At 50.4% G+C, this 20712-nt stretch overlaps 1 protein-coding gene across 1 annotated transcript in view; it reads right to left on the bottom strand.

Annotated features, from left to right (window-relative positions):
* Positions 1–130: 130 nt before the first annotated feature.
* The window catches only part of LOC128274639 (protein groucho), a 186072-nt gene continuing 165490 nt past the window's right edge, over positions 131–20712 (bottom strand). Inside the window, exons 6-16 of the mRNA XM_053012897.1 lie at positions 14285–14422; positions 12959–12991; positions 3841–4044; positions 3592–3693; positions 2921–2977; positions 1822–2001; positions 1496–1740; positions 1156–1405; positions 628–1051; positions 353–552; positions 131–255 (exon numbers count right to left, since the gene is read on the bottom strand). Of these exons, the coding sequence (XP_052868857.1) occupies positions 148–255; positions 353–552; positions 628–1051; positions 1156–1405; positions 1496–1740; positions 1822–2001; positions 2921–2977; positions 3592–3693; positions 3841–4044; positions 12959–12991; positions 14285–14422 (1941 nt within the window). The 3' untranslated portion in view covers positions 131–147. The remainder of the gene's footprint in view (positions 256–352; positions 553–627; positions 1052–1155; positions 1406–1495; positions 1741–1821; positions 2002–2920; positions 2978–3591; positions 3694–3840; positions 4045–12958; positions 12992–14284; positions 14423–20712) is intronic.

The raw sequence follows: 20712 nt of genomic DNA, 5'->3' as shown, positions 1-20712 counted from the left end.
TTCCCATTTTTATCTGAACGAAACTGATGCTGAAATCGGTTCACTGAGTCGCCGGTGCCGGGTTCCTTTTTCAGCAAGAAGTGACTTCAACAACGAACTGCTGGTGTACCGAGGATCCACCACTCTCCCCGGAGTGCCTCTGGGTATTTAGTACATCACCTCGTACACCGTTGCCTTCTTATCACCCGAGCCGGTAACGATGTACTTATCATCGGTCGAAATATCACAACTAAGTACTGACGAGGTTTCCTTTGACTGTTTGCGCGAGAATGAGTTCGAAGAAAAAAAAAACAATAGGATGATCATCCTTAACCATCGCCTGCGAACACAATGATGATGGTGATGGACTTACCTGGAATATGCTGGCTCCGTACGGTGTACGCCAGGCGTTCAGTAGGTTATCCTTGCCGGTCGAAACGAACCATTTGCCGCAGGCGGCAAACCGTAGCGAAAGGACGCAACTTTCATGCAAATGCAGCTGATATTTGTCCTGCTTCGTGGCGTGCAGTACCTCGACGTGCGAGTTTTCCATTCCCACCGCGAGCCAATCACCTGCGAGGAGGAAGGGCGGCCAGTTAGTTAGAGCGCCGCCTGACGACGGCCAAACACGGTCTCGGTGCTGCTTACCCGTTGGACAGTAGCCGAGGGAGAAAATTTGTGAGCTAAAGTCGTGTTGCTGCAGCTGGCGGCCCTCCCGTAGGTCCCACGATCGGACGGTGTTGTCGAGCCCACCGGTCCACAGCCGCGATCCGTCCGGGCAGATGTCGATGCACGACGCACCGTCCGTGTGGCCCTGGAACTGCCGGACCAGCGTCTGGTTGTGCAGATCCCACACGGCAATGTGTCCGTCGCTACAGCACGAGAAGCACACCTTCGAGTCGGGACTGATCGCGAGCGCGTAGCAGGCCGGTGCGGCCGACGTTAGTTCGGCCTTTATCCGTGGCGTCGGACTTGCCAGATCCCAGATCGACAGGTTGGACGCTTCGCCACCGACGATGAGTGTCCGGCCATCGGGGAGCAGCTTCACCGAGCGAATGTAATTGTCTCGCTGCTGCGAATCATAACCACAGGAGGCCAACGCCATGGAGGCCATTAAAGGGACACTCTCTGACTAGGAGACACTGGCGGGGGTTTGGGGTTCGAAGTTACACTCACCAGACAGTCCAGCTGGCTGACGGGGCTCTTGTTGCCGGGCTGTGAGATGTCCCACACCTTCACGCAGCCCTTGCCGCCCGTGTACACGTATTTGGTCGGGTTCGAGATGGTCACCGCGCAGACGACCTCACCGTGGGACAGTGTGTTGATCTGGCGGGCGTGTCGCGGGATTCCGGGTCCGGTTAGTGCGTCGGCAGGAAACGGCACCGGTTGGGGAGCACCTTCACCGTTCATGTGGTACGAATAGGCACTGCAAAGAGGGTTCCACCTTTAGTCAGAGACGGACGGGAAGCCGAAGCCGGGCGCGTAGAAGTCACATGCTTGGTGACCCTATACTCACGGTTTACCGCTCGAAACGGGTAGCGCGATACCGTTGGTGCGAACGTGGCCGTGCGGATCGAAGGGCATCGGAGGTCGGCCGTACGGGTCCGGCGGTGGCCGGGCATACGGATCCGACGGGCGTTGATATGGCGAGGGAGGATAGCCGGCGGCTGTTGGAGGTACTACGGCTTTCGGGACACCGGGCGTGGACGAGTTGGGCGTTGGGACGCGGGCTTTCGCACCTGGCGTTCCAGGTTTATCGAGCTACGAGACAGAGAGAAAGAGAACATCACACGATTAGGAAGGCCACCCTGTTGCTGGAATCTATCAAGGCCAGTGACTTACATCTTTCGTTTTTAAACTGGGGGTTGATCGGGACGAGCTCGAGCCCGACCGCGAGGGGGGCCGATCGTTGGCACCTTTTAAACTGCTCGAACCCGCCTTATCGCTACCGTTCAGCCCAATACTGTCCCGGTCGCCACGCTCCGACTGATGGTCACCGTTTGGGCGCGGAGAAGGTGAACCCTGCGAAGAGAAACCGTAGCGGTAAGTCATCACTGCCTTGAAGTAGAAGAAATGTTGTCTAATTATTCAACAAATAAGTACAACGATCGTAAGGGTCACACACGCACACACACACATGTAGAGGCTCATTCACACGTACTATCTAGGGAAGTAAACGAAACAACACCCCGCACAACCCAACGAAACCCGCGTGTACACGGACATCAACAACAACAACGAACGTCTACGGGCAACAATGGGACCAAAGCAATGGCCGGTACACGGTACGAATCGCGGTCTTGATAGCAGATTTACAAACCTAGTCTACGGAGAGATTAGCATTTAGCGAAGTTAATACACAACTCAATATCCCGACCTGACGCCTTACCATACAAACGCTTAAATACGCAACACAACAGTTAGGGAAACTAAACTATGTCACAAATAAACGACAAATTATTAAAATCTAAAGTGAAGTAACGAAGTGATAACAAACCATAACGCACTAAGGGATGGCGGGGTAATGATCATGAAAGGGAGAGAATGGAAAAACAAAACACCAAGCCGGAAACGGAAACACAGCACAAAACTAAGGATCGTACTCAGTACTCGGCGCACCGGGTGCGACAGACAGGGTGGTAACGACTACTAATGGCGGTTCCCCGCGTACAGGTGATAGTGATGGTGACAGGGAGAAAGTCGAGCAACCAGGACCATTTGCTTTCTGTTCTGTTCAACCAATCGCTCTACTTTGAATGTGGTGAGAGAGAGAGAGTGTGTGTGTACAACGGGTTCGACATCTTATGCGAGAGATACAGATACGGATACGGCAGCGCAACTTGCGGTTTTGCTCAATGTCAACTAGCCAATTGTGGTTCGGTTTCTGTTTTTGCGGTTGCTTTGGCTTGTGCTCACACACACGCACACGCAGGACCCTTACCGTTTCGTTCGCGACGTCCACCACTAAATCCTGATCACTTTTCTCACCATCACTTTCCTGCAAAACAATAGGCCAACTTTCAATACGGGACGAACAGACAGAAGGGGTAGACAGAGAGACAGAGAGAGATAGAGAGAGAGAGAGAGTGTGTGTAGGAAAAAACAATAGGTGATGTGAGGACCGAGAAACACACACACACACGCACGCACAGGAACACGATTCAACATTCGCCGCAAGGTGCAAAGAGGTGATAAATTATAACTTCCTTTCGGATCAAATCGGTTCCGGTCAAACATAGCATCTTACGGTAACAGCTTCTAAGAACAAAAAACGAAACAGTAACATCCGGAGCCCGTAGACGTCCTGGGTTTGTTTACTTGACGTACTGTACACTATCATAATAAAACAACTGGTCAACGGCCGGTTGGTTTGTGACTGTGATCAGCTCTCGATCTCGAGATTCGCCCGTTTTTTAAAGTGATCAACCAAAGGAACGAAACATGTGAATACATCACGCACGAAGATAGTGAAGAACTAGAGTGGTGCCACTAGCAAAACACAAGCACACGATCCGAACTCGAAATGGGGGGACTCTTTCGGGCATGGGTCATTTTACCGGCCTTCGACCGATCGACCAATCGATCAACCGATCGATCGACCGTTTGACTTACGTGGTTCAGTTTTTCCTCTTTCCGTCGCTTCGTTTCACCATCCAGCTCTAGCGGGGATCGTGGTCGATACTTTTCCCGATCGGCAGGTGATACGGAGTTGCGCTAAAATTGAAAATCGAGGATTGCATTAGATTGCAGTCATAGTTGTGCAGAGTTTATCTGATCTAATGGTAGTTTTCAGTATAATTGTTCTAGAAGCCCTAAATGACACCATTTCAGGATGACTTTTGGCACCACCAACGTACGTACCATTCGCTCCTCAGCCGAGGGTCCGCCGAGGGGCACTTTCAGGTCCTCGCGGTGTAAGTCGGGCGGTGCCTTCAGCAGGCTCTGCGGGGCACCGTGCGGCAGCCCCATCGGGCCACCGAACGCCGTCAGTGGGCCGGCCAGCGCACCCAGCGCCGGTATCGGTTGCGGCGGTCCACCGGGTATCTGCTGCGCGTGAATCTGTTGCTGCAAGTTGGAGTACGCGAAGGACACGAACCCGGAAGCGAAGTAGCCCGGAGTGGGAGTGGGTGGGGCGGGAACCGATCATGAACGTGTGTGTGGGAACGAGAAACGAGAAGAAAGTGAAAGTTAGTTAAACTCGAACGAGTCCACGGAGAACGCGAAGCCGTCGGTGGCGACGGCGGTGGCGCTGGGGGGATGCGTTGCTGATGATGCGCGCTGATGGACATGACAACATTTAGTAACGAGCTCGAGAAGCATGTGACGACGACAGGTGTTATGATTAAACAAAAACGGAAACATAAAAATCAAGCGATTGTGGGTGATTTTGTGTGGCGAGGGATGTAAGGGCTACGGTAAGTGGTCCGATGGTCCATTGAATGTCATGCAATGTTTGAGCTCACGCGTGTGGAAACAACACAGCACACACACACACACACACACACACACACACACACACAGATCATGCAACAAACATTGTGATAATGGTGATACGTTCGCGGAATGGTGCCATGCAACAGATACGTACGTCGTAATTATGGCTCCTTTTTGAATGATTTAATTAAACTGTCATAATTGTTACGGCCGGGCGCATTAAAAGGGGGCCAATGGGGCCGCGGAAAACTGACACAATCTGGCCTGCACACACACACACACACCGCGAACGATCCGAAGGCCGGGCGGGATCGAGAAAATGATATTCATTTGTTTTTGCCGTGTGTCATATGAGTGGCATGTAAAAACAGTGAAACCCAAACAAAAACGGAAGTTAACATCGTAAATCATCATTAACAACCGAGTGGTGCCACTGCAAAACGGAGTGGAACGTCGGGCAGTAAAATCTGGTTAAATTACACATTTCATTTTCAGAGCCACTCGCGTGGAACGTGATCAACGGCCATAAATTATCCGTCGATTTGCGAGAGACAGAGCAACAGAAAAAAAGGACGCAGAATAAAAACCACTCACGGCGCCAGATTAAACATTAATAAGCGCGCTTTTCCCGGTGCCCAACATTTAACGGAAATACAACTGGCCGCGCCCACACGTCACGTCAAACAAACTCGGAAGCGCCGCTCCCATTTGCGCCACACTCCCCCGCAGGTGGCCCTTTTATCTCCGGTGGCGGTCGATTAACATGTAGATTGTTGTTTTTTTTTGCGCCTGTTGTTAAACCGCACCGATGAAAAAAAAAATGGTCCACCCAGTTCCAATGAATATTAATTACAGAATTGTATTTCTTTTTTTCAACCGGGCACAGTAATCGATAGCAAACCAATGGGTTTAACCGCGGCCCCGTCCGATGTCCGTGAGCGAGTGTTGGGTGCCACTTGTGTCGCGCCATTTGATTATGATTGAAAACGGGGGGCTCCCAATGCTCACGGACCACAGGAGATGCATTTCAACTGATCCGAGCACGCGGTTGACGGGACCGCGGTGGTTTCTGTGGTTTGCCTCTGATTGGAACCAAATCTCGTGGTGGGGAGCCTGGAGAGAATTGGAGGTTTCAATTTGCACTAATGGCCACCGGTGACCAGGGGGTTGATGATAGTTGCCGTGTTGCCGTGCTACTGCGGATGACTAATGCTGAGGTTGCGGTGGGCGAACGGTTCCGCCTCGGAACTGGATGCGGTTTTTAATCATCATCTACCGCCGCCGGGGCGCGCGTGACAGTGTGCACCGGGGTCTGTTTCGTCGGGTGCATTTCAAACGGATTACATTTCAGCACATTCGAACATTGTTTTGAGGTTATGATATATTGATTTGATTGTGGTCAACCGGAGACTCCGGGAGCTGGAGGGAAACACATCACTGTCACGTTTTTGTCCCTTCACAGCAGCGCAGTTTGTGGTCATGATTCTTTGGTTTACTACTTTTTACTGTGTATAGTTACTGTTTGTTTCGAAATCAGATTGAACTTAACCTAAAAATTAATGCTTCCCCTTTTCAAGTGAAGTGACTATCCATAGTGAGCATGGCCTGCTACTAGTGTTGAGAGTACATCTTATTCTCATCAACTTTTGAGCGTAACTGTCATCCATTTGTCACCTTAGGAAGGTATTCCAGTTGGGATACTAATCTTGTCACTGATTTAGTAAGTAATTTTCACTTACTAAAATTGTAATCACTCTATTTCATTCGCTCCACGAATTCGTCGCAGCGAATTAGTGAAATAAAATGAGCCCGGTGGCCATTGAGGCGTCAAAAAGGCTCGCTCGTTAGCCACCGTGTTGCCGTGCCGTTTCGTGGCCCAGCTCAAGGTCCCACTTTCCCAAGCATCAACGCCTTCGGCAGCGAAGGAGCGAGCGAGAGATTGGTAGTGGTTGTGTGCAGGCAATGCAATAAAACCTGAAGCCCCCTTCTCGCCGTATTGCAACGGAACGCGGGGCGCAACATAAAACTTTGGTGCAGCAAAAAAGAAACAAAACCCCAGCACCGCTGAATGAGCAACTGCAGTGCACTAACAGAGCTCCATTGGTTCGTCTTTGGGGGCTCTACAGCGCAAGGTGGTGAAAATTATTACACACCCTTCTCTTCGCTAGCGGCACGCGGCAAGTGGCCTACGGCCTCATCGTGAGCTAGAGCTGGGCAAAAAGGACCCAAAAGGACGAAAGAGTACACCTACTTAGCGAGCAAGCGCAAAAAACAGGCGCAATGAAATATGATCCCGGCACCCGGCGCACTGATCCTGAAAACCTGTTCGATGCGCCTGCCAAACCGAACAATGACGGCCCAAGGCGACGCGCGGTTCAAGTGGAAATGGCAATAATTAGAGGGCAGACATTGGACCAACTTGTAACCCCTACTGGCTATCCTGGCCATTTTGCTCCCGGTGTTAATGAAAATTTTATGTACAAAACGGTGCCCAGCTTACCGGCGCCCGGTAAGGGCAACCTGTTGGTGGACAGAGAGAGAGAGCTCGACTCGGTTTGTGTAACAGGAACCGAGTGTAACCTAAGTGGGCCTAATCAGCATAATCAGCCATAAATGACTGAAACGATGCGTGTTTTTTCAGTGTCCTTATCAAACTGCAAAGAACATGCAATCTGTCCCGGGGATCAATTCATTGCCAACTTATAAACGCTTAGAAAAACCGTTTGCCCTTTGACGTTGCAAGTGTTGCCTTAGAAAGGACCTTCATTGGAAGATGATAGAGTTCAGCTCTGGAGGTTAATTTCAATTTATTGCAAACGAGAAAACAAAAACCGCAAATCCCTTTTTGCTGACTAAAAGGACTGAACCACTTTAAACTCCACCTTGCACTCGCGCGCGGTCAAAATCCATGTGCACTGTGTGTGTGGAGTGCAGAGTTGATGAAGCAACTAATTTATTCGAAGACGATGATGGCCCGGCTGGAAGCCTCGGATGGCGGGCGCGGGCGGCGCGAACAACTCCATTACAATCATCGGCCTTCGGCGGCAGGGAAACTTTCGGCATTCAAACAAAACCACGTCCCGTCCCGCTTTTTGACCAACTCACCACCACCACCGTCGGTCGTCCGAGGGTTCATTTGCACCACACGCAGTCGTTGCAAAAAGAGCAAGGGACCGCACCAGGACCCACACCCAGGTTGTTGTAGCGTGGACGGTTGGAACGCCCGCACACACCACAACGCTGGAGAGTTTCCAGACCGGCGAAACCCGGCTCCCCGGTCGGGGCAAGCGGAATCGAAAACCGCACACGGTGTGGAAAACACATATTAGCAGTCGTTTACGCTCGCAACTCCCATTATCCTTCGCCCCGGGGGCCGTCTGCTGTGTGTGTGTGCCGAGAGGGCTTTAGGTGTGCAACGGTCGCTTTAGTTGGCAAACAATTTCACTCCCCAGGAACCGCCGATGCCGCACGGACCACCATCCTTTCGTGCCTTGTTGGGTCGGAATGTTGGCTGTTTTATAATGCTTTTGATTGTGGCTTTACAAAACTCGCTCCACGTTCCGGGTGGTGGCCGAATCCTTTCGGTCCATTCGGTTGTGTGTTTTTTTTTCTAGCGCTGGTGTATTGTGAAAATTGAATTGCTTGCTCTTTGTGTGTGTGTGTGTGCTGATGATTGCGCGATGATGCTTATGCAACGGAAGAGGAAGGCCACACAAAGCGAGGCGGAAGCCAAAGTTTAGTCACTCCCGGGGCGGATGGTCAGGACGGCCGCCAACAAAGGTAAACAACTCCCCGCCTCGGCTCGGCGGAAGGACATTTTCGAGAGGGGGGTTTTTGTGAGCGACACCAACCCTGGGTACGCGGCACTCTGGGGACATTTGTATGAAATTCCCGTTAAACGTTCGTGTTTCTTGTTTAGTTTTGGCATTCTCGATTGTTGGATAATGCTTAGGTCCGATTGAAGTGCAAATGCACGGAGCAACAATTACTTGAAAATAAAAGAAAAAAATACCTAACAGACAACCACAACTCGAAGACTCTTTTGGTGAAAACGGAAACAGAAGAGAAAAGATTTTCGAATTCAAAAAAAATAAAAATCTTTCACCAATAAAAGCTAAAAACTCGTAAACAAACTGATACTATAATAAAGTAAACAAACCGAACTAAAAAAAACTGGAGCAAACCCTTACCGTAAATAGAATAAACAAATCAAACGGTACAATAAACCAATCAAAAACGGCAACCCACCTAACAATCGAGTCCCGCGGGTGGATTAAGGGGCCAACCAGTTCAATACCGGCGCACTGAAGGCCCAAAAACCACCAACACATTACTACCAAAGGCGCGCCACCGCCGGAGCCGCCAACAAAACACTAACCGTTCGTGTTTGCTGCTAACTCACTCAATTTGCTGCTGCACACACACACACACACGCGCCGGCCCCTTCTAACGGCCACCGCCCGCTAAAACATGGCCACCGGGTGTGTATCCTTTCTGGCCGGTACGTGGTCGGTCGTTCGGGTTGCAAGCAAAGAGGCGAAACAAACTTTTCACCTTCTGCTGATTGTTCCGAGCAAAAATGTTCCGTGTGAGAGAGAGAGAGAGCGAGAATGGGGGAACTCTCCTAGTTCTCTCTCTCTCTCGCTGCGCCGGAAGTGGAATTGTTGAACGAGTTTCACTGATCGCTAGTTACGGCGGGGGACCCCATCCGCCTGTGCCTGTTGTTGTGGTGTTTTGCGTGTATGCGCTCGGCCCCAAACGATAATGGTGCCGCGGCCACCCGGGGCCACCGGGTGGTTGTTTGGGTGTGCCACCAATCCATCCCACACACACACACGTACAGGGAGAGCGGGGCCACCGAAACCGGTTGAGTGAAATTAAATAGGATGATTATATTAAAATGTGGTTATACGATTATAATTATGCTAGCAATTTGGTTTATGCTGCTGCTGCTGCTGCTGGGTGGCGCTGGGGGCCGCGTGCCGGCCCACCACCGACCACCCGCAGGCAGAGGGCGAGAGGGAACAAGAAGCGGTTTAGTGTTTTTGCTCCACTGCTTAGTGGGGGTTGCTCGAACATGCTCGATTACACACACGCGATACCGGGATGGTCGCCGGGCGCGGTCTGTTGCTGCTAACGTACGCAACACACTGTAAATGTGGCCACGGATCCTGTGCCAGGATAATGGAGCGAGAAACTGCTTTAAAAGCCCGCCAAGCGCGGCCGGGTTTTTGTTTGGTGAGCGCAAGAAACGATACCCATCAAATTCTATTACCCCGAGCCCAGGACCGGCTTCGCTGGGTGGCGGCGGATGTCAAAGATTTGACGATGTTCCGGCCACACACACAACCCAGCACCTCCCCATCAGCCCGTACGTCCTTCCTCCCGGCTCTCGGTTTTACGGGTTATTAATCTCAAGGATGAAGAAACCGAAGTCGTCGCTCCACGCATTAGGGTTGGTAGTGACGGAAATTGACGCCCCAAAAGCGTTTCTGACGTTTGCGGCTCTCGACTTTATGAGGTTTGGGTGGTTGCGTTGTAGTGGTTATTGTTACAGCGCGGCCCCGTTGGAGTTTTCGTGCCCTTATTTTCCGTTTAGCATTATCATTATCCGATCGCTCTATGTGGCTGTTTTGATGTTGGATTTATTGAAGTTTTTGGACATTGGATCTTTTCAAACAGCAATAGATTGGCGAATTTCCAGTTGCGCTAATCAGAAGCTAAAAAAACACCAAGAAGCTATTTGCTCACTCCAGAGGGCTCAAAGGGCATTTAAACTCCAGAGGGCTCACATAACGCCTGTAAGACGTGGACTCTTTAAAGAATGATTTTTGTCCTCTGTACGATGATGCCGATAATCGAGCAGCGTATACGTCTCGCCAGTCTCCGATGGGCGGGTCATGGCATGACCACGCTAGAACGTTTGGATACGTCTACCGAATAGTCAGGTCTACAGTCCCTTCCGTGTTAATTAAATGTATCTTAATAAATAGATAAAGGAAAGGATCGCTGTACCAAGCAAAAAGTGGTTGTTAAATTACTTTTTTCAATCATATTATAATCAAATCTACTATTACAGTGCCTTTTCTTTCAAGGTTAGTGATGCTAAAATATAGTTTGCTAAATAGAAATTGGTTTCTTAGAACCCGAGGGATCGACGTTCTGCAGTCGTGGCAATTGTGATAAGCTACAATCCACCGTCGAATAATCGGAAACAGTTACAGTAACGGAAAGGGCACAAACCAAAAATGAAACAGGCGGACATCGTGCACTCGAGGGGCACAATGAGCCGGGCTCCCTTGTGTTCGTATCGTCGATTGAAATCGAGCTCCGCCGCCGAGGACCTTCTCGGTGGGGCAAACTAATCTCTTTATTGATCGTGCGCTCGGTCGGGGTGGTTACCGTGGCGTGGCTCCGACCGCGGGGCACGAAAAAGCGAAACGTTGCACAACATATTAACCCCAACGAAATTAGTGTCATAAAATCGAATGGTAAGTGAGACGCAGTGATATGGTCGCCCCCTCCCCCCGGAGCCACCCGAAACCGAACGGGACCGAGATAGAGAAATAAATGCACGAAAATTCATTGTCCTCCCCTATATTGTGTGTGTGTGGCCTGTCACGGCGGCGGCAGAACGTTCCTCATTGTGGTCGTCATCGTCTTTTGTCGGCTTCCCCGCGTGTGTCCGCCTTTTTATGATCACGTCCCGCCGGGCGATGCAAACATAATCATTCCGATCCGCCTTCCCCATGTACCCGCTGCCTATTTATTCACCCGGCCCGGAGGCGACCCTCCGCAGTCCGCTGGTGGTCCTGGAAGTGATTTCTCGAAAGGACACTTCCTTCACCGACCACCGCCTCCGCAGCCACCCGTTTGGCAAATAATTTTTGGCCCGTTCGGTCCGGGGAGAGTAGTGTGTGGAGGAATCGATAGTGTCCTTCGTCCAATTTCGATGGGATAAAAGCCTCGGGCAGGCCGGAATTCGGCCGGGGTTGTGCCGGGGGTGGGGTTGTGGTTTGACCATAAATGAAGCGTACAAATAGAAATAGCCTTGACATTACCACGCGCGGCACGGTCACGTTGGGTGCGGGCTGCTGCTGCTGACTCGCCCGGAACATAATCGCTCGGAATTGTGTGCTGACAGCAGAAAGGATCTTAGGTGCTCGGGACGACGACGACGACCGGACCGTGGGGTCGGGCGGCACCATCGTTTCCGTCATAAGAGGCGCCCTGTGGCGTTCGCTCCTTGCGATGGGGCGCAAATTGTTTCGCCCTTCCGCCGCCCGGCCGCCAGGATAATAGAGAAACTTATGGAACGTGATGATGTTGTTAATTAAATGTTGAATACGGAATGAATCTTTCGGGAGATAAGACGATCGTTTAATGACCAACCGCCGGTCGGTCGGTCGGGCTGTGGCCGGAAGCCGGTGCCGTTGAAATTCCGTAAGTGGAACCGGAAAACGGAAGCCGACGGATGACCGTAAAAGGGGACTGCGGGTGGCCGTCCGTGACAAGGGAAGACATCAGTCAGGCTCGGTCGGGTGTGGTCGAGCGTGGCCCCCCCCCCCCCCCCCCACCCCCCGTCCTCGTCCGTCGTGGTGGTCTTTTTGATCGATATAAATCACTTTCACTCTTTTCACCACCGCCAGGCGGCGCTCGGAATGCCGATGTTGGGTTGTTTGCCGACGTCGGTCGGACGTGATTTTAGACGTGCACAACCCAAACGCCCGGAAAACGGCGCCTCCCCGAGGGCTCCACGGCCACGCAAACCTAATCAAGTCGTAACGCAAACGCAGAAGACGCACAGAGTGAGTGGGAGACGGCCTCGAGTGGGTCCGTTTTCCGTCCTCGAGTGGGACATCCGTAGACACACACACACACGCAGTCGGCATTGGTCCGGAAATCCGGAAAGAATGTTATTTGAATGCGCATGCATTAATGTACTTCGAATGTACTGATGATTTAAGCAAAAGACCAATAAAAAAGCAAAACACAAGGCAAAACACGACAACATGCAGCGCCCGACGAGAAAGTAACGTTACTTTAGGGGAAAAAAGGAAAACGAACACACAACAAGCATAGAAGAAGGAAAAATGAACAGAAAAACGGCGAAGATTGGCGAGTGAAACGCTTAGGAAGGAAGCGACAACAACAACGGTGGTTAAAAGGTGTTAAGTAGAACAAACAACACCGGTTAAAGGTTCAGTATGTGTGTGTGTGATCGATGGGGCTTAGATTAGTATATTAATCACAAACCAAACCGAACTGGAGTGACAGAGAGAGAGAGAGAGTGAGAGCCAATGACGGCAAACGCCGGCAGCTTGAAGTGAGTAGTGTTGCTGCTGCTTGCGTTGCGTCACTCGGTGGTTGATTTGAATGATAAAACAACAAACAACACAAACAATGTCGAGGAGAGGCATCAACAATGGTGGGCGGTGGTGGTGGGTTGTTTCAGTTTGTTTTGCGTGGGATGCGTGGGTTGGTTGGTGTTGGGTTTAACCGTGCGGTGGTAGGTACTACTATTCGGGGACGAAACGAAACTTACTAAAAGTTGCTGAATTCCCTGTTGCTGATGTTGCTGCACCGATAAGAGGCCGGGGCGTCGCGCGGACAGCGTTACGAGTGTTTGTTTCATTGCAACACGTTTCGTTGATGCGTAAACGTTTTCATAGGTTTTGGTTTTGGTTTTACATTTACAGTTACATGTAATGTGCGAGCCAAAAAGTGTACGATTTTGAACGACAACGGTTTTTTTTTGTTTGGTTAGGTAAACACGGTTTTTGTTTGCCGAGCGAGTACGTGTGGTTCGCGTGGTTTTTGCAGCGTAGCGCACGAATAGAAACGAGACAGAAAATGGGGGAAAAACATTACTTTTTAAATTTTGGTTTCATCACTCTGCAGCACGTAGGACGATCGTAGTACGATCAACGGAAAAGTGTAACAGAAAAACAATGGAAACTATCAACACGGCGGGAGTTCTGGAACTAAAAACTTGAAGCGCTTGGAGCAAGTAGTAGTGGTAGTAGTAGTAGTAGTAGTAGTAGTAGCGGTAGTTGTATTGGTGGTGGTAACCGAAAAAAGGATCGAATGGCTTGTGGGTCGTAGAAATTCATCACAAAATCACACTTTTGCATATCTACTTCGAGCTACTTTTTATGACGATCCAATTCGGACTGGAACTTAAAAAGAAAACAAACATTATAACGAATAATGATAGAACCGTTTTTCATCAGCACCAATCGTTCGTGTAAGCTAAACCAAAATAATAAAAAAAAATACAGTCTCAAATGCATTCCGTAGGAAGTTTTCGATGGAAGAAAAACCCAAAATCGATCGAACGAACTAACAGAAGAACGAAACGAAAGTCGATCAAAGCCGGATTTTAATGAGTAAAAGGAAAACAATCGAACCGAAAGCAACAATTTGTACGCTTCCTAACTGTGGGTGGTAGTGGGGGTGATCTAACGAACAGAATCCGCAAACTCACGCAAATAAGGCGCAAATCTAGAATGATGGAACGCGCGGGGGTACTTAAGAACGCAAAACTGCCATTCACCACGGAAAAGGAAAGAAAAATAAAATCTCTTCACAACTCGTTTGATTACTTTCGGGGACAAATGGGAAGGAAAAAGCCGGACAAAAGTCGCCCAACCCAACGGACGGACGAACGGACGGAACATCAGTTCGTGAGTGTCGTCGTCGGACGCCCTCATTTCGCGCGCTGTTGGGGCCACTTTTCTTTTTGGTTTGGGTTTTTCGGGTTTTGTGGAAGAGCAATGCTCATCTCGCCAGGGGCCCAGGTTCTGGTAATAAAGGTACGCGCGGCGCAGCGAGAGGGGGCCACTAATTTGGCTTAACAAGCTCTACTTACGCCAATTATAGCGTTCAGCTCCGGCATCGTGACCTGTTTCGCCCGCTCCACGGCCGCCGCGACCTGTTGCTGGTGTTCCGTGGCCAGAAACGGCAGCAGCTGTCCGATGAGGGCGTTTAGTCGTTTGGCGATTTCAGTCTGCAATTAGAAGGAACAGAAACGAAGAACGGTTATTGAAAAGCAACGCAACCATTGTTGAAGCTATCATCTCCGCGCTCGTTGAAATAATGCGCGCGTCAGCAAATCGTAAATCATCGTAATTGGAGTTTGAAGTTGACCCCGATGACAAAGTATATGATAATAGACGGTTTATAAACACAAATAAGCGAACCCAATCTCGGCATTATACGGCCCACACGTTTCGCGGCTACCATGGCAACCGAAGCAAAGGAACTCCGTGCGAACGCGGAGCTCTAAAGGGCCGTTTACACGTTGCGATATATCGCAGCAATCCCTTGTATCCATTATTCGTAGCGATATATCGCAGCCAAGGTGGAGCGTCTACACGCCACGATGTACCGTTGCGATTTGCAATCGCAGATCTCGGTGTCATGGAAACAGCCATGGAAGAAACACTGTGTTTGTCTGCCTTTGGATTGTGCGTTTCGGTTACAAAGCAAAAAATAGAACGTACCAAGAGTACTAATCGGTCACGGTGGTCGAGGGAATGGCTTTTAAAGCGAGGCAATTATTCTCACGTTAAACTTTTCCTTTAAAAACATTCAAAACAACATGTCAAACCGCCATCAACACACGCACACATGTCTATCCACCGTCAGCACACGCACACATGTATGGAGATTGGACCGAAATTGATGCTCGGCGCATTCAATTTTTTTGATCTGCCAATCTGGTCGTATACAAGCAATTTGTTCCTTTTTTGCTGTCTACACGTAGCGATATATCGTTGCAATTGGTTTCATACAAGGCATTGCAGGGATATATCGCTGCGTGTAAACGGCCCTTAAGGATGCTATCGGTTTGAAAAGGGTAGCTTAGCTTCGAGTCACCCTTCGAGGCAGGCCCCGATTTGCAGTCACCATGGCAGCAGCAGCAGCAGCAGCAGTCGCAGGACCCCGGTTGAAAAACGGACGAAATAATCTTTTGAATAAATTATTGTCACGCTCTACCCGACTTTCGCAAGGACTTTGGTGAGTTTGGGGAAAAAAGCCGGCGAACAAAAAAAACGCACACATAAAACGCTCCACTTTGTGTAATCCTTCGACCGAAGGGATCTCAACCGCCGCCGGCGCCGCCAGGTTCGGTGAAGTGTTTCCGACGACGACGACCAAAAGAAAAATGATTGCACGGAGAGATAGCGAGGAGAGTTTTATATTTTCTACCCTTCATTTTCTGACCCACATTGAGATGTCCACGCCGCCTGGGGCACACGGCTAAAAGGGATAAATCATCCCAGCCCACGGATCGCCGCCCCTTTTGAGACGCAGCAGCAGCAACAATATTAGCACACCCCACGGTGGACCGTAATCCGGAGTCCGTTTTCACTTGAAGTTCAGCTGGCGGCGTGGGGGGTGGGATGGGGTTGTTTTTGTTGGCCATCAGTCAAATCATGGCCGGAAAAATCGAGGACCGGAGAGTTATTCTTGAATTCGACTTTACCTTAACTTCCTCCGGGGGCCGGGCATCTTTCTCTGCGGGACTACTTTGATGTACGGCGACGAGCGCGCCGACGAGGTGTTAATGGAAACTCGGTGATGACCGCCACGCCAAGGAAAGCCAAACGGGGACACCAAAGTGTAAAATAAAATTCCAACTTCCATTTGGAGCCGGCACCCGTTGGTGTTGGAAATGTTTTCACTCTCCCTTTTGCGGGGAGTTCTTGAGGCCGAACGGGGATCGGGGATTCAAATCAAACGAACCGTCACCACCCCGTGTCCGTCATCGCCGAGTGGCCGTGCCTTCCACCACCATCTTGCCGCTTGTAAGGCCTGTTACCGATGTTTTGGGTTAAGCCCCGGGCCTCGCTCGCCGGATCGTAACCGGGCGACAAGTGAATGGAGATTTTTCGATTCCACAAGACCCACCCGCCGGAACTTCGAAGTCCCACCCCGTGGGGAAGTAGGTGGTTGATTTTATGAAGCTCGATGCCTTCGCCAATATCCCAACACACACACACACACAGAGGATCCATTCGAAAAAAAAAGGAAAACAGACATTGAGAAGGAAAAATCTTGTTTTCAATCTCTTTTAGGGATTCCTTCTTCCGGCATGGGAAGTGTACCTTGGGCGGGCGGGCGGTCGAGGACCTGGGTACGGGATGGGCGGACAAAAAATCTGGTTTTATAGCCCCGGTCGCCCGCCGTAAAATCGATTTGCCTTTGCGCGCCGTTGTTGTGTTTGGCCCTCGTCGACTTCCGTTTCATTTTTTTTTTGTACATCGCTCGATTCGATTCGTTCCTCCCTCTGGCGAGTCCACGGACTATTTGAGGCAAAAGTTCAAACAGAATCCTAATATACAACCGTCCCCTCCGAGGCGGGCCACACGGGGAACGGGGGAGTTGGAATCGGGGCTTTATTGAAAAATAATAAAACGAAAATCATCATCATCGTTCTCCGACACCTCGAGCACTCTTGGCGTGGCCGTCACCGCCGCCGCCGGGACTGAGTCTTTGGACTTGATAGTCGGATCGGAAGTGATGGAAAAATAACTTTCCACGTCCGGGGGGATTCGGATCCCCGCATTATGTACTCTAATCTGTTTGGCTTCGGTTCGGGTGCCTTTCCTTTTGGGAGCTTCCATTTTTAATTTACATTTTAATTTTAGGGAAAGCATCGCTCATCAGAAGTCACAGCAGAGCTCATGGTGGATGATTCCACGCTAATCCCACCCCTACCTGAAACCAAAGCGCTGGTACCTGATTATCACACCCGGGAATTATTTGGTCCACGTGTTCGGATAGATAATCCGATCGGAATCTCATCAATCCGTGACACGTCGATTGCTCAAGTTTCCTGCCCATCATCCTGGGCCATTATCATTATCCTGATTTATTTATTTATCATTACTATCAACATGGTTCCGTTCGAACTGGCGTCTTTCGCATGGAAACCGGTGAGAGTCGGTGCAGCTGCAGCGACGATGATCTATGACGGACGAGCCCCCATTCATTGTCCTGATAATGTGTATTAATTTGTAAATCTTTCTCATTACCGCAAACACCACGCACAAGAGTTCCATTCTTCGATACAATTCTTTGAAGCACAAAATAAGGCCATGGTTTGCCATTTTTCACGCACCCTAATCAGTTTGGTGCCAATCAACAACCCTCCGCGTTTTTTTTCTGGCTTCTGCCGCTGCCATTTTGGTTTGGGGCTTATTGGGTGGCATCCTCTCGAAGGGCGGTTCGGGTTTTATCCTTCGTCATCCTCTTAATCAGCATCATCTTCGGCCTCGGCTCGGCCAGAAGCAAGCCGAACAACGAAGACACCGACGGCGGATTGGGCGGTCGCGAGACTTTGCCCACAGTCGATCGGTCGGTCGGTCGGGAGGGGCTTTGGTGGCAAAGGGTGTCTTCGGCAATCTCTCTCTTCGAAGGGCGATTATGTTTAACTACCCCACACTCGAGAGCGGAGCAGCAAATGGAGATAATATCGGGTTCTAATGGAAAAGAAACACGCACCGGAATCGAACGCCGTGAGAGGGTCAGAGAGGAAGAGAGAGCCCCGGAGGTGACCGAGCCTATCATCAGAGGAAATTGTTTATCGTGCGCCTGGGCCACGGCGACTTTTCCCAGAAGGATTTGGGGGCTCTGATTGAATTAGGCTTCGTGACTTTCGCCCGGGCGCGGGATGCGGGGATGAAAAACACAAGAACAAAGACCCGGGTGGGTGACCGGGTCGGACCGGGCCGACCAAGGGCCCGGTGGTCGGGTGTCGGAATGTCGGATGAATGATGAGTTTTTGGTGAAGAGCGCCCAGGCCCAAAAAAAAGAAAGGAGGCCCAAGGATCGATGCGTTATGTACGGTCCTTTGGATGTTCGATTTTCCTCCCCTAGCGGAGAGGCGAGAGAGAGAGAGTGAGAAATCATCCATCTTCTCTTGCTGATCGTCGTGGGGCGGACCACAAAGACCGCCGGGGGATGGTTGCAACGGTGCGAGAAAACCGGATGCGGAGGAACGCACCACCTCCGGTCGCCGAACGACAAATGATTGAAGTTGATGAGCAGACGATGCCACGGTGCGCATACCAAAACGCAAGCGCACACACACGCACGCAGCAGACAACAAACGCGGAAAGGAAGTGGCGAAAAAAAGGATCCACAGCATAAAAGGACGAGCGTCGGGTGGTGGTGCTGGGGCTGGGATTTGATGATGAATGGCAAAACCAATGGGGCAAGCCGCTGGATGAGGCGCGGTGGCCGCGAGACGGTGATGTTGGTTTTTTCTTTCCCTCTCGCTCTCTCCCTTCCTCTCTCTCTCTCTCGTTCAATCTGTTTCGCTAATGGTGATACGCACACGTTTCACCTTATTTAAGCCACACGCTCCGGCTGGTGGCTGGCCTTTCCGAATCCGTAATTCATGATGACGACGATGATGATGGGGGATGATGTTGTGATGCCCACCCTCGGGGGGCCGTGCGCTAACCTCGCACCCGGGTGCCCGACCCCACACGCCAGCGTGGTGTTGCCAGCGGCACACAATCTGTACATCTTTCTCTTCATTCCGTCGCTTTGAACCAGGAGGAAATGAACCACCCGATCAGTGGGACGGCGAAGGAGGGCCGGCCACCCGCCCAAGAGTAGCAAAGCAAAAACAACACTCCGGTTCCTCGACACACGGATCATGAGAGATTTTTTTCCCGTTCCCAACTCTGCGTGGAAAGATAATCTTTCGTCATTTTCATTTTCCACCCTCCGCGGTCCGGGTCTTCCCTCCGAGGGGGTGATGAGATATGATTATGATGGAATCGTGGTCGCCCTGTCCCTCTATCGATCCCTGCGCAGCGTGCGGATCAACACAACGCCACCGCAACATACACAGCAAACACAAAAAACCAAAGAAAACAGCACCCAAACCGGATGCGTGACGCGTGCTGCAAATGACTGATTGTGATGAGTGACGCTGCTGCGCGCTGGGTGGAACTCGAGAATTTCGAGCCCGATCGGTCCCGGAGCAGGTTGGAGGAGGTTGCCGCCCCCGGGGTTCAGAACGAAATGCGGAGGACCACGGGATCCGGTTTTTGCACCTTTTTCCGGGTGCGCTAATAACACTCGAAAGAACAACCCCAAAAACGTGGAAAAATGGGTCAAATGACGCGAGAGAAAGAGAGAAGGTACATGATTTAATTAGAATCATTCCGCATTAGTTTACACAGCGGAGCGATTTTTTTTCTACAGGTTGCTGTTGGCCTTTGGGCTTTTGCCAGGATGATCAAGGTTTAAAGAACAGCATTTATACTATTCTCCTGCGCGCTCCTGGGGCGATGGGGTTCCTGTTTCTTTGTTCGCCCCAACAAAGACCAAACGAATAAAAATGGATGCCAAACGATGAGTTCGGGGAATGAAAAATGGGACTTGTCACTTTGTCGCCACCGTCGTGAAGGCATTTACTGCTGACATTAAAAAGATAATATTGTTGTCAAACGCAGGTAGGTACGTAGTGTCTGCGGATTTTTTTACTCTCAAAGAACGGACTGGGTCGTATTTATTATTACTATTTATTAGATTTAACTGGCATCATGAAAGGTGCCAGATGCTGTAGTAATTCCCCCAACGCGCGGTATCCTTATCCCGGGCTTTCTTGGTTGGCCGATGCGGGAAAGTTTCTCTCATTATTTATGCTGTTCTTTGTATACTCTTGTCAAAAATATCATCCCTTTTACCGTTAAAAAAACGCTACAAAAAGTTGTCAATCAATTCAGGAAGTTTTCATGGACAGAAGTTTTATAATAGCAAAGCTTTGAATAAATATAAAACAACCAAAATGTTCGATTCCGAGCAAATGCAAGATTAATTAACCGTAATTGCACCTACATCCCGATAACGACGTGCTTAACCAAAGTTAGTTAGACACATGACTCCGGTACCGACCTCCCATGATTGGTCTCGCGACAGAGTCGAAAGGTTCGTGGCCTTACACCGACCTCAAAAATGCACCACTGCATCCAAAACCCGGTCACCTCGTGCTAAGCCCTGTGCTGTTTGACGCTAGTTTTGGGCCCCCGCCCGAAAGCGCGAAAGCAAACAGAACGGAACCACCTACTGCTGGAGAGCAAAAGTGTGTCCCCTTGCGTTCCAGAACACAGCAGCGGAATCCACGGGCACAAAAAGGAAGTGTGAAGCGCGAATACGCAGCCAAACCGAAAGGATACACACACGCTTCCAGTGGAGGAATCAATATCAAAAACCAGGTATCATCCGAAAGGAGGATCCACCGCTTGATTCAGGTATGGTGGAAACCTCAACACG

Source organism: Anopheles cruzii, chromosome 3 (assembly GCF_943734635.1).
Source record: "Anopheles cruzii chromosome 3, idAnoCruzAS_RS32_06, whole genome shotgun sequence".
Classification (NCBI taxonomy): Eukaryota; Metazoa; Arthropoda; class Insecta; order Diptera; family Culicidae; genus Anopheles; species Anopheles cruzii.
Note: the sequence above shows the minus strand (reverse complement) of the source record. Positions and strands in the feature narration are given on the sequence as shown.